The sequence below is a fragment of the Gossypium raimondii genome, chromosome 5, assembly GCF_025698545.1.
Source record: "Gossypium raimondii isolate GPD5lz chromosome 5, ASM2569854v1, whole genome shotgun sequence".
Lineage (NCBI taxonomy): Eukaryota > Viridiplantae > Streptophyta > Magnoliopsida > Malvales > Malvaceae > Gossypium > Gossypium raimondii.
The window spans coordinates 11,339,057-11,352,087 of NC_068569.1; the positions used below are offsets into that span (position 1 = coordinate 11,339,057).

General features: G+C 34.9%; 2 protein-coding genes across 4 annotated transcripts; one reads left to right on the top strand and one right to left on the bottom strand.

Annotated features, from left to right (window-relative positions):
- The first annotated feature begins 1,534 nt into the window (after positions 1-1,534).
- Positions 1,535-7,594, top strand: LOC105769417 (pumilio homolog 23). Of its 3 annotated transcripts, none has more exons than XM_052631450.1 (11): positions 1,535-1,627; positions 1,987-2,154; positions 2,234-2,597; positions 2,818-3,124; positions 3,667-3,830; positions 4,568-4,711; positions 4,952-5,071; positions 5,244-5,429; positions 6,056-6,204; positions 6,449-6,631; positions 6,954-7,594. In XM_052631450.1, exons 2-11 carry the CDS (start codon positions 2,000-2,002, stop codon positions 7,330-7,332), a joined length of 2,151 nt encoding a protein of 716 aa, XP_052487410.1. In that variant the 5' UTR covers positions 1,535-1,627; positions 1,987-1,999; the 3' UTR covers positions 7,333-7,594. The 3 variants fall into 3 exon arrangements, with proteins under 3 accessions (XP_052487410.1, XP_052487411.1, XP_052487409.1); XM_052631451.1 differs by having other exon boundaries at positions 2,241-2,597; XM_052631449.1 differs by having other exon boundaries at positions 1,546-1,637.
- Positions 7,595-10,652: 3,058 nt separating this feature from the next.
- On the bottom strand, positions 10,653-12,591 carry LOC105770651 (RING-H2 finger protein ATL3). The gene has a single exon (XM_012591955.2). The coding sequence runs from the start codon at positions 11,873-11,875 to the stop codon at positions 10,991-10,993; it is 885 nt and encodes a 294-aa protein (XP_012447409.1). The 5' UTR covers positions 11,876-12,591; the 3' UTR covers positions 10,653-10,990.
- Between the last annotated feature and the right edge of the window lie 440 nt (positions 12,592-13,031).

Below are 13,031 nucleotides of genomic sequence, written 5' to 3' on the forward strand. Positions count from 1 at the left end.
TGTTGTTTGAGTGTGAAAATGCAATTTGACGAGTCTCATCTTCTTAACTCCAATTTACTTTTAGTGGTCCCAAAAACCAAACAATCTCTACAGTAGTTAATGCCATGAAAAATAAATTCAGATGAATTACAAAAGATTATGGATGAAAAGAGAAAATGTTTGAAACGGAATCATCATTCTAATATCAAGTTAAAATAACTGTTAAATCCATTCCATCACAAAAAAGAGAATCATTTTAAATAAACCATCTACTTAATCTTTAAGTCATAATGTAGAACGAAATTCTTCCCAAATAAATTCAACTTGATACATCAACACAATATCTATTTCGATCGATACATGATTTAGATTTTTGTAAGGATTATATTAGATATAGAATTTTGTTTGTGAAATTAGAAATCTTAAAATTAGACTAATAATAATCTTAAGAACAAACAAGCAAATCGAATGTGTATTTCATGACTTAAAAGTAGATGCACAAACAAAATTATTAAAAATACTTTATTCAAAAAAATATTTAAATAATTTAACACATATCAAATTTAAATCAATTTAACATCCAAACTAATCACTTTTAAACACATTATTTAACAAAAAAAGCATATAAATATTTTAGAAAAAATTGAACATTGCTTTCCTTTTTCTTTTCGGTCATATACTCTTCCAACCTTTGAAATTTAATTTTAGGAATTTAACTCCTTTATGATTGATAGCATTTTGTTAGACTTCTATCAATTTTGATGATAACTTATATTCAAATTTATAAAAGTTTATTAATTGAACTTTAATTTTTAACAAATAGAGGAACTAAATTCTTAAAGTTAACAGTTAAATTGATAACTCATATTCAAATTTATAGAAGTCAGTTAACAATGTTATCAATTGAACTTTAATTTTCAACAAATAGAGGGACTAAATTCTTAAAACTAAAAGCAAATAAAATGACTAAATCATAAAAGTTAAAAAAGTATAGGGAGTGGCGGGTAATTATACTTTTTCTCCTCCCCTACGTTCCGAAAAGAAAAAAAAGAAGAAGAAGGTGAAAATGTGTCAGCATTTAGAAGCCTAAATTTTACGGCACGCTTTGTATCTTGGTTTAATTAATATATAGTTATAGATTATGGATATGAGTGAAATTGAGTCAAGGATCTGGAAACCATAGCTGGCTTTGTGTAGTAATGTAGCTACCTTTGTTTACAACAATGCCGCATATGTATCCTTTAGCTAACATTACTTACATCCGTGTAGAGTAATTGGAGCTAAAAGTGGGATGAAATGATTCCAAATATTTTAATATCAAGCTATGTTAATTTAACGCACAAATCAGCTCTATTTATGGAGAACAGGAGCAGTTGTTAATTAAAAATATATTGGAATTGAGATTTGAGAATGCACCGAGGCAATATGGGCTTATAGATCTGGCCTATTAGAACCCATAGGACTTCGTTATTCCAAAGCCTGATCCAGCCATTGGGTGTTGCAACATCTTTTATCCAAATGGCCGGAAACAACAGATCAAAACCCACCAAATATATATATATTAGTTTTTGGAGCACGACTAAAGTCTCTCTCTCTAGCTCGCTCTCTGTTGCTGTTAGGTTTCAGCACCGGAAATTAGCCTCTCACTGTAAGTCGAAGTAAGCTAAGCTAAATAATTCTCTTCTCCTTTTTTTTTTTTTTGTAGTCCGTTGTTATTAATGTTATCGTACACGTAAAATGATATAGCTGAGACAGTTCTAACTTGCGTTGGACAGTGTTTGCTTTTTTTTTTGGTTATCTCTCATATATGAAGTGAATTAACTGTGAATTTAGTTGTTAAAACTATTGTTTGTGTTGAAAATTTCTTAATAATTTTTTTTTCATTAGAAAAGCATTGAGGAAGGTATAGTTTTTTTTATTTTTTTTTAATTTTTATGGTTTGGACTTTGGATAGCTTTACTGGCTAGAGGACCTGAAAAGTCCCTAAATATTATATAACTATTATAGGCTTTGGAAGCAAATGAAAATGGGGAAAAAAGCAAAGAAAGGAAATAGTGGTTTTGATGATAATGGTTATAAAAAGAATGCAACGAGCCAGGTGACTGATGGGACTGGGAAATTTAAGAAATCTTTCAAGCATCACCAGAATTCGGACTCACAAGCACCAGTTATCAGGTATCATTACTTTGTGATCCAAGTTAAAAAATTTTAAGTTGTGTTTTGGAATGTTTAACTGATATGATTACCCTTTTAGGAAACAGGTTGAGCCTGAAACAGCAAAGTACTTTTCGGAGATTGCAAACCTTTTTGAAAGCCAAGGAGTGGATGTGGAGGAGCGATCAGTTATATGTGGTAATGCTCTTGAAGAAGCTAGGGGAAAGGAATTTGAACTAGCAACAGATTATATCATAAGCAATACTCTTCAGACTCTACTCGACGGCTGTAATTTGGACAATCTATGCAGTTTCCTTCGAGGCTGTGCAAATATCATTCCTGCTATTGCAATGGACAGGTCTGGTTCTCATGTAGCTGAGACAGCTTTTAAGTCATTAGCCAGGCATGTTCAGGACACAGAAGCCTACACCATTATTGAAGAGACTCTGAAAATGATATGCAAGGTATCAAGTATTTGATTTGTACTCTAATGGCAAATGAAACAAACTCTGTCGCATATTCTTGTTATAGGACTTCTGGAGGCCTTGCCTGCCTGACATACCCTTCTTTTCAGTGTATTAGCAGATACAACTAAATATTTCAAGAGACTTTATTTGGAGGCAAACTAAGATAATGTGCTAAATTTTGCTACTTAGCCCTGAATCTTTCCTTGATCCATTTCAGGTTATTGTTGTCAATCCCCTTGATTTAATGTGCAATTGCTATGGATCTCACGTTCTTCGAAGTCTTCTTTGTCTCTGTAAAGGAGTACCACTGGACTCCCCAGAGTTTCATGGAGCAAAGGGATCGAAAGTTCTAGCAGAGCGGTTAAATTTAAAAGTATCTCACCTGGATGGGAATGATTCCCAGCACCTCCAGCAAGGATTTCCAAGTTTATTGAAATTTCTTGTATCAGGGATGATGAACTGTACAAAAGAAGATATGAAGACCCTACAAGTTGATCAGTATAGCAGTTTGGTTCTGCAGGCATGTTTTTGTTTCTCCAGTTATTTTATATTATTTAATTTTGTCACTACTATATAGTGTCAGGTATGCAAAAGCACTGTAAGTGTAGACTCCCTTGCCTTATGGCTTTTTGCACTGTTGACGAGCACAGTTAGATAAGTATTAAGATATTCCATCTATTATTGGATCATGCAACCATGTATTGAGTTGCAGAAGATGATAACTAATTCCTGGATTAATTGGTTTATTGAAACTTCATTATTTGCATTCTACTTAATGACACTTCTCATTTTTCGGGTAATTTCTCATTTAATTTGTCTACTTCTTTTGATTGTGCTTGTAGATTCTGACAAACATTGTCTATTACATATGACTAATTTGTTTATTCTCTTTTTATGCGATGTGGAGTGTTGTAATTTAGGGGATGGATTGCTGGGTGTTTGTAGCCTTTCCATGAGTTTTCAAGTTCTTATCCTTGTCCTTGAAGGGTTTTTTTCTCTAAATGAGGTTTTAATGTAATGAATTGACGTGCCACTGAACTTTTAGTTCTTCTCACTTGGCAGACAGCTTTGAAGTTATTAGGCGGGAATGATCAAGAATTGCTGCACATAATTCCAGTTCTTCTTGGCTGCAACAAGGAAAATTTAGCTGAAGGAAAGTTCATTGACATGATCATTGCTGGTGAAACTGTAGAATCAATGAAAGAACCCGCATTTAGCCATTTAATGGAAGTAAGCAGCTTCTAATAGATTATAGTTTATTTATGCAGTACTTTATATTTTATCCTATGAAACATTTTCTTTTTCTGTATCATAATATTGTTCGTATCTCTATATGTTTGAGGTGTTACTGCATTTGAATTGAACCATTGTCATAAAAATGCAATTTGGAAGGCAGCCATTTGATTAGCTCCTCAAGGATATGAACCCAAATAACAATGCTATCTTAGACTTAGTCTTAAAAAAACAAGAGACAAACATAAAATTTTGCACCTAATTTCCTTTGTAGCCTCATAATTATATTATTCATAAACCTCTGGTTGTCATTAATGTTGTCGCTTGTTATAAAGTACATTCCAAGAGATGTCTTCTGCTCGTAATTGCAAGGCTACAGGTTAACTCTTGTAGTTAGAACTGTCTGGACACTGTTCTAGATGAGTCAAATTTTCCTTTTCTTTTAGTTAAATCCCCTTAATCGATGATTAAAGTTGGCAGTGAAGTGGGATATTTTCATCACTCCTGCTATACTAATTTCACATAAGATTCAAGAGCTGCTACCACTGTGATATCTATTCTCCAAACAGTCTTGTTCTTTTGGAAGCACAACTGGATAAAAGATGAAGCAGAGAAAAAAGCAGTTGATTCCTTACTTCATCATTTATTTTGCTTGTTGCTGTTAAATAATCTGCTTTACGCTTTTTCTTTTTTGTTTATTTCATGGTCTTAGCTCCTTTTTCTGCAAAATGCAGGTAATTCTGGAGGTCGCACCTGAAAGCCTGTATAATAATATGTTGACAAAGCTTTTGAAGAATTCATTGTTTGAGCTTTCATCCCATCCTTGTGGAAACTTTGTTGTTCAAGCATTAATTTCCCATGCAAGAACAAAAGATCAAGTACGTATTCTTTATTTGCGTTACAAGATTCTAGGTTAATGCTTATTTGTTGAAATAAGGTACTGCAATTGATGCTAGTGTTCCATCTATGAATTTCTGTTATTGGTATATATTTACTCATTGTTTTACTCCTTGACTGCTGTTTAATTCTTCAGTTTGTGGAGGTTATTCTGGTGCTAGATGTGTTGCTAAGCTCTGTTCTGACATTTGAAAAAAACCTCCCTTGATTTTGTCTATTAGATGGAGCTGATCTGGGAAGAGCTTGGGTTGAAATTTGCAGATCTTCTCAGAATGGGGAGATCAGGAGTTATTGCTTCCCTTATTGCTGCTTGTCAAAGGTTTCAAACTCATGAATATAAGGTTTAGTAGTTAGATTCATTCCTTTAATGCTTGCTGTTTAGTAATTCTGTACATGTGAGTCTGAAACAGCTGGGCAAGAACTCTTAAATGGAAATTATATCATACTAAAACTTCCCTTTGATGTAGATGTCTTGTCCTAACCCTTGTTTACTTTTCCCTCTTTTTTTTTCAGTGTTGCGAGGCACTTGCTACCGCTGTTGGTTCAAAAAATGAGACTTCCAAGTTCATTGTTCCTCGGATACTGTTTCTTGACAGTTACTTCAGCTATGACGATAAGTCTAGTTGGAGCTGGCCTGGCGGTGCTAAGATGCATGTTATGGGTTCTTTGATTCTGCAGGCTATTTTTAAATTCCAAAGTGTATGTTTCTTTTCTTGAATATGTTGTATCATTCTGTTTCTATCCAATTAAATTATTGGCCTCAGATATATCATGCGCTATCAGTAAGTTTCTGCCTTGCATTAACTAAACTAAAGTTGTGAGCTTCAAGCTTCTGATTAAGATGTGTGTATATGGTAATAGTACTGCAAAATTTAAGCTGAGTTTTTTTTATTAGTGTAGCAATATCTAAACAGTAAGTGCAGGAAATTATTTATATAGCTTATAGCCTGATACTCAAGCAGATTTGATCATCTTTAAATGAAATTTTCTGAAAGGTGAAATGCCGGATGATTGACTGATTAGAGGTTGTAGTTTGAATTCTTGAATTGAATGGATATTACTCACTAAAATTTCTCAGTTCTAAACCAATGTCCTATATGTTGGTGTTTTTAGTTTGATCATAAATGACGAACAAGATATTCTAGTGAGAAATATGATCTGGCATTACAGAGGAGAGATGTGATACTTTAGTTATGATCAGTTCATCTGTATCTTGATTGTTTTTGGAACTTGAGAAATCTTTATGATGTTGGGGTTACTTAAAACAAAAGTGTGAATATCTGGCTTCTAACTTTAGTATGCTATCTCTTGTTTCTTGTTTACAGGAATGGATACAGCCTTATATTCTGAGTATTACATCCATGGACGCTGAGCATGTTCTTGAGGCAGCTCAAGATGCTCGAGGAGCGCGGGTTATTGAAGCATTTCTTGCTTCAGATGCTTCAACAAAGCAGAAGCGCAGATTAGTTGTGAAGTATGTCAAGCTACTGCTTTGGCTGTTTTATTTTTTTTATGGAAGTTCTCGGTGTTTGTTTCATTTGGTCCATTGTTTTAATGTGACATCAATGGAACTTGTCTGCACCAAAAAAAAAAAAACTCTGGCCTCCTGGCCCTTTTTTTTTCTAAATGGAATAATATTCTACTCTCCTGAGATTCCAACTGTTATTTTGTTGCATGATCAAATGTAAATGACCCCAGTGCTTCTGTTAACTATGAAGGTTACGTGGACATTTTGGGGAGCTTGCAATGAACCTATCTGGTTCTTTTACTGTTGAAAGATGCTTCAATGCTGGTAACTTGTCACTAAGGGAAGCCATAGCTTCTGAACTATTAGCTGTACGAACTGAACTCTCCAAGACCAAACAAGGCCCGCATCTGCTTAGGACATTAGATATTGACAGGTAAGTAAATTTCAGTTTGCTGGTCTGGTAATCTGAGATTAATTCTTTTGTTATGTCACAGGCTAAAATGTAATGCATGCTGAAGCTTAGACTAGTTTGGGCTCAAGTTTGATAGGAAAAACAAAATAAATTTCAATTGTTTGTTCATGTTTTAATTTGTTTATTTAGATTACTGAATTAGAGGTTTGATTCATCTGTGTCACATATTTGTTTGCTCCATGGTAAAATGTTGTCCCATCTATATGCTACATTCTTAAAGAAATGTTGCCGTTTGTGTTTTATTTTTATCATACGTTTCATCATCTTTGCTCCATCATGACAGATATGCTACCAAACCTGATCAGTGGAGGTCAAAACAAGCATCAAAACAATCAGCCTATAATGAATTCTTTGTTGCCTTTGGCTCTAGCGAGTCTAAATCAACAAAAAGTAACAAACTCCTTTATAATGCTTCTATGGACACATCAGAGCATGAAGAATTGAACATAAAGAAAGATATAGACGGGTCTCTCATTTCCACTTCCGTGGTTGATGATACCTCTTCAGAGAAGAAAGGAAGAAAGAAGAGAAAAAGAGATGTGGCCTCTGAGGATGCAGTTGGTTCTAACAGGGCAATAGAAAAGGCTGTAAAGAATTTTCTCTCATCCAGTACACCAGATAAGAAACGGCACAATGCTTCAAACCAGAGACTGAAAATTTGAACGTTTAGGATACAATGCGTTTTGCTGACGGTTTCTGATAGCCGACTTGAGCTGCATCATGTTATAGGCTAAGACTGAAAGTTATTTTGTTTCTGTTTACATTCTCCAAGTTGAGATAAATTTTGGGTGTGCCAAGCATTTTGGCTAGGGTAGAAAACATAAACCTTCCTGGGAAAGTGGGAACCTTTCTTGTTGTATCCTATCATTTTATACCAAATTATGGCAGTTTGGCAATAGAAATTGACAGATTACGGTACCAAAACTGTTTTCTTTTCTTTTGGGGGTTTCAATACATGTTTCTCTTTAAGCTATGACTCTTATTAGTAGCCAATGCAACAAGAAATTATTTAAATAGAAAAAGAATTAATGATTTAGAGATCCTGTTATCTTCTTCATTTATCTCCTTAAAAGTGGAGGGTTGCGATTGGTACGAAGGCATGAACTGTTTACGTGAATTATAAAATTTACTTGTTCTGTATAGGGTTTGAATAGCTTGGGAGGTCTCTCCCAAGTTGGAACCCAGAGTTTGCTCGTTTAATCATTTTTAAAATGTAGTATGTTTTCTCTGGACTCAGTTTACATTTTCCGTTTTCCATTTTCTCCATTACATGATTCTTTAAGTTCCGTTTTGGATGGTTTTTCAGCTAAAATGGTGACTAAAACCCTTAAAAAAGAATGTAGCCGCTCTTTGGGGTTTCAAGTTTAGATTATGTAAATAAATCTGTCACGTAATGGTCTGTTTCAGGTGCAATGAAATGTAAATATCCCCTCTTCAAATGTACCTGAAAACCAATTTACCTCACCCTTGATGAGTAGGTTCAATTAGGGGCAAGGCCTTATGATTTCATTCCGTTCATTAGATCTGTTTTTCCTCTTTGGTTAAAAAGTTGGTTAGCACAGCTGACTGGCGAGCTACCTTCTTTTTTGCAGCATCATTTTAAGATTTTGGTATTACCTAACAGGTTACAAAATTTAATACAGGGGGTAAATCTACCCCACTGCTGTACTTTACATGGCAATCGCATGTAAATGCTTCTGACTTTTCTTTTTAGAGATTGACATATAGTAAATTTGTTTTCTTTGCTGAATTTGATCCTTGAACAATGTAACTAAGAATTCAGCATTTTACCAACAAATCACATGGTTGTCGGTGGGCATATTATACCATTTCACCTTTCCTTGTTTTCTGGCCTTCATAAATTGTTCATTTATGCTTTTATAGTATTCAACCAAATAACAGGTTTGAGATGATCTAAATGGATTAATCCCTTTAAACTTGTAGGAAACCATAAGCAAATCTCCAGTACATGTGATACATAAATGCTTGCTGTGAATTCGATCCTTCATAAATGCTTGCTGATTTTTTCACAGGTAAAAAAACACAACAGTTTTCTTTGGCAACAAAAAAACTACCCTGATTTTGACAGAAGACGAATCTTTCACTACTTACTGAAAGAAGGAACAAAAAACCATATTTGTTCTGAATTAAGATGCTTCAGAATCACAACTCCTATATAATGATCTTTATAGGATTTGTTGTCTGCCAATAGAAGTTGTCATATGTGTTTGTCGGTTATCTTTTATCTGGTTTTAGCTTCCTTTGACCTCATTGATCAGTTTCTAAAAGAGAACACAACATTCAAAGAATGGATAAACTTCCAGCGGTCATCTTCATGATCCGAGGATTTAAGCAAAGGAGATCATGGAAAAGTAGTGTCTTGTCATGGTGGGACTGGGAACAAAACAAGTTCCCATCCTGTGGATGGTCATAATATTTCCAAGCCAACTAAAGGTTGTGATTCCACCAGGGGAGCCGATACACCGCCCCCGGCGTCCATCATCAGGGCCACTCTCCATCTTTCTCAAACCCCACAAGTAGAGACTGAGGTAACTTACTCACCAGCCTACCATCTTTTATCATATCAACGACCATGGACTTTGTCTATTTGGTGACATAGTGTATCAATTACACAAGATTTGACCTTGGGGCTTCCGCTTTAGATTCGCCAACAAAATCTCGCCCCACCTGCCTAAACTGGTTCTTGTATACGTTTCTGTGTTTGGTAATTTAGAACTTGCCGGGGAGGTCCCTTTGTTATTGGGACCTGATCAAATTAGTCCTCTATTATTAAATCTATCAATTTAGCCCATGTAATATTAGAAAGAATCAAATAAGTCCAATTTTAATAGAGTTATTATTCTCTGTTTAAAAATAACATAAAGAATTATTTTTTTCAATTGCAATTCAACTCCAAACAAAATATTTCATTTATAAAACTATAAAAACATTAAAAACATTTACTATGTTGATCAGTAAATGACATTTTTTCAGAACAATAATGGTTCACTATTTTAAAATTTGGTATTATTTGATTCTTTTTAATATTATATAGACTAAATTTATCTTGTTTAATAGTAGGACTAATTTGATCAGTTCACTATGATAAAGGAGCTCTCAATTTACTTTCACCTAACTTACACTATCCTCCAAGCAGTGGCGTATTAGGGGGTGGGAGAGCCCGACCCTTTTAAAATGAAAAATTATTCATTTACGTCTTTTAAAAATTTTAAAATTTAAATTTAATAAAGTTAAAATTACTTTTGACCGCCCTTAAAAATGATAAAAATTTAATTTAATCTTTTAAAAATTATAAAAATATAGACTATTAAAAATTATAATTTAATTTCGACCCCTAAAAAAGATTTTCTAACTTCGCCCCTGTCTCCAACCTACGTATTAGACACAATCACATTTTCTATTATTGAAAAAATAATCATAAATCTCGAAACAAAAAAAATGCCTTAATTATAATATAATATGCCTATAACATAAGTTTACTCTGCCTTCATGCAGACTGTTCATCAAAAACTAATAAAAGGTAATACTAAAAAAAGAAAGGGTGTCTTAAACCAAAGCACATGATATTGTAGGAATGTAAAAGGGAAAGTTTGAGTTGGTGTTGTGACTGAAAACAGCCTTAAAAAAAATGTCGGTATATGTCTACCAGAATGAGACATTAGAGCCTTTAACTTAATTGAGTTGCTACACTGGTTTTCAAACCTTATCCCATGAAACCAGGCATTCGTTAATTTTATAAGCCTTTGTCCATCACATAAGTCAATTGCACTACTCCATACCAAACTTGAGATCCCTAGGACTTTCAGCAACTCAGCCGATCATGTAAAACCATTGACCCCTCTCTCCTGTTTCCTCAATTAATCGATTGAGCTGAACTTCCAGTTCCCACCTCATTTTTATATTAACATTCTATCCAATAGTCGGTAAATCTTAAGAAGAAAATCAATACTAGGACAATAAATAAGCAACAAAAAAATATATTGAGAAATTGGATTAATAGCTTTACAGTAGAAGAATTCAAACTGAAAACAAAGTCTTCACCAACAGAAGAAATTGTTTTTTGACCGGAGAAGATCAATTCTTTCACCTTCAAATGCAGAAAAAGCCCCCCACTCTTTTCTTCATTAACACCCACCACCTATTCTAAACATTCAGTAAGTAACAAAAATTATCAACATTTTGTACACTAGTTTCAATGCTTCAAAATGCACATCATTGAGCAAAGCCATTGGTTCCCTAGAGACCTCCAACACTCTTAAGGGATGCTCGATTCCATTCTGATCATCTAATTTTGTGACTTTAAACATCAATGGAACTGCTTCCTGAACTGCTAGGGATCGTCCTTTTCTCCCTGCTTAAAAGCCTTTTTAAAGACCTCAATCTTGTTGGCATTGGTGACTTTGATTCCTCCTCTGGGAAATTCTCGTTCACATTCGTTGGAATGTCAATCACCAGCATGCCTTCTTGCCTGCCACTACCCGATGCCACTGAAGACGAAGCGAAAGCACCAGAAGCTGATGCTGATGCTGATGCCGATGAACCCTCTTCCACGTTGGCACCGCCGCTGCTGACCTGACCTTGATGATCACCCCAAAACAACACATTTGTCGGAAAACTAGGAGAATCTGTCGAATACCCAGAACCCAAACCATCATGTGAAGGAGACTGAAGATGATGAGCATTAACAGCTTCATCTCTCGACATGACAGAACTAGAATTCTCAGCCTCAGCATTAACAACAGAGTTTCTACAAAGAGGACAAGTGGCGTGCGATTTGAACCACATATCAATGCACTCAACATGGAAGCCATGGTTGCATTTAGGGAGCAGCCTTGCTTTCTCTCCTTCTACAACCTCACACAAGCAGACCGCGCATTCGAGCCCGTCTTTGAAGTCTTCTTGGCGGAACATTAAAACGGGAAGGGAAGCAAGGATTGCGGGATCAAGGCCTTTTGTTGCTCGCAGAGGATGAGCAGTATCTTGCCCCGGAGCAAAAACGAAACGACGTCGGCGGCGTGAAGCCGAAGGAGGAGTTGGTTCCTCGATGCGCCACCAAAACCATTTAGCATAAAGGTGAAGGAAGAGCACGAAAACCACCACTACGAAGAGAATTATTATGGCTATGATCATGATTTTCCCTGTTATTGCCACCGCTGCTGATTCATTAAACCCGGGTTTATCCATGACTTGAAAAAAAAACGAAAAAGCTTTTAACTTTCCAGGAAATGAGAGTATATAAGATGAGAATTTGAGTGAAATTCTGCAAAAAAGAAAAAAAAAACTGGTTTTTCTGCTTCTACTAAGCAAACGAAAAAGATCCAACTATAAAAGAAACAGTAAAGAATTGAAGAATCGAAGTGAGATTTTTGTTTCCTGGGGAAAATGAGAGATACCCAAACGAGAGTTTTAAGTAAAATTTTGCCTAAAAAAGAAAGATGAGAGTCCAAAACTGCAGAACTCAACTGAGATTTTGTTTTCTGAGCAAAGGAAAGGAAACCCAGATGGGAAAAGGTATAAACTTTCTTAATCAAACTGGGTTTAAACAAGTAAACAAAGTAATCAAATATATAATAGAGAAATGAAAGAAAGATGAGGGAAACTACAAATCAGAAAAAAAAATGGGCTCAAATTCTGAAACCAATAGAGGCAATGGAGAGCAACTTGGAGAAGTGGGGTTTTAAAAGAGGGTTAAGGAAAATGTAGATACAAGTTTGAAGAGAATTCAAAGAAGGGATCCCCAAAAGAAAACGTCCACTTTAGGGACTAGTTGATGCTGAAAGAATCAAAGAAGAAGAGGAAAAAAAAAAGTTTGCCTTCTAAAGAGAAGTTGGGCAGAGGGCGTTGAGCTGCAACAAGTGAAGAAGATGACGCTTCTTCGGTCCAACTTTATGACTCTTGTTAATGACCTTTAAACATGATTGGCTTCGTATGAGGCACTTGTATTCTACCATTTCCTCTTTTTTTATTTTTTTCCTTTTCGGGTAGAACAATAAAGTATTCCCTAAATTACTGTAATCCTGTCTTTATCAAAGCTTTAATCACATTTTAAAGAAATTTCATGCCATTACATGACACCCCAAGTTTCAAAGTTTCAAAAATCCCTGTTCTTGTTGTGACTTAAAATATTTTTCAAACTTTTGGTGTTGAGAAAGGTCATCAAACTACTACTCATTTGTTTTGGGGAATAATCCAAAACAAGAAGAAACTTCACCACGGTTACTGGTTCTTTTGACAATGGATCCTCTTTCCCACCAACAAAATTTCCATTTCTATTTACATCTTACCTTTCTCTCATTCTTTTCAACTTTACTAGTATCATATGTCAATTCCATACATCAAA

Coding starts and splice junctions, on each gene's coding strand:
- LOC105769417 (XM_052631450.1), top strand. CDS start 2,000: ATGAAAATGGGGAAAAAAGCAAAGAAAGGAAATAGTGGTTTTGATGAT. Junction 3,831..4,567: donor CATTTAGCCATTTAATGGAA/GTAAGCAGCTTC, acceptor TGCAAAATGCAG/GTAATTCTGGAGGTCGCACC. Junction 4,712..4,951: donor ATGCAAGAACAAAAGATCAA/GTACGTATTCTT, acceptor TTTGTCTATTAG/ATGGAGCTGATCTGGGAAGA.
- LOC105770651 (XM_012591955.2), bottom strand. CDS start 11,875: ATGGATAAACCCGGGTTTAATGAATCAGCAGCGGTGGCAATAACAGGG.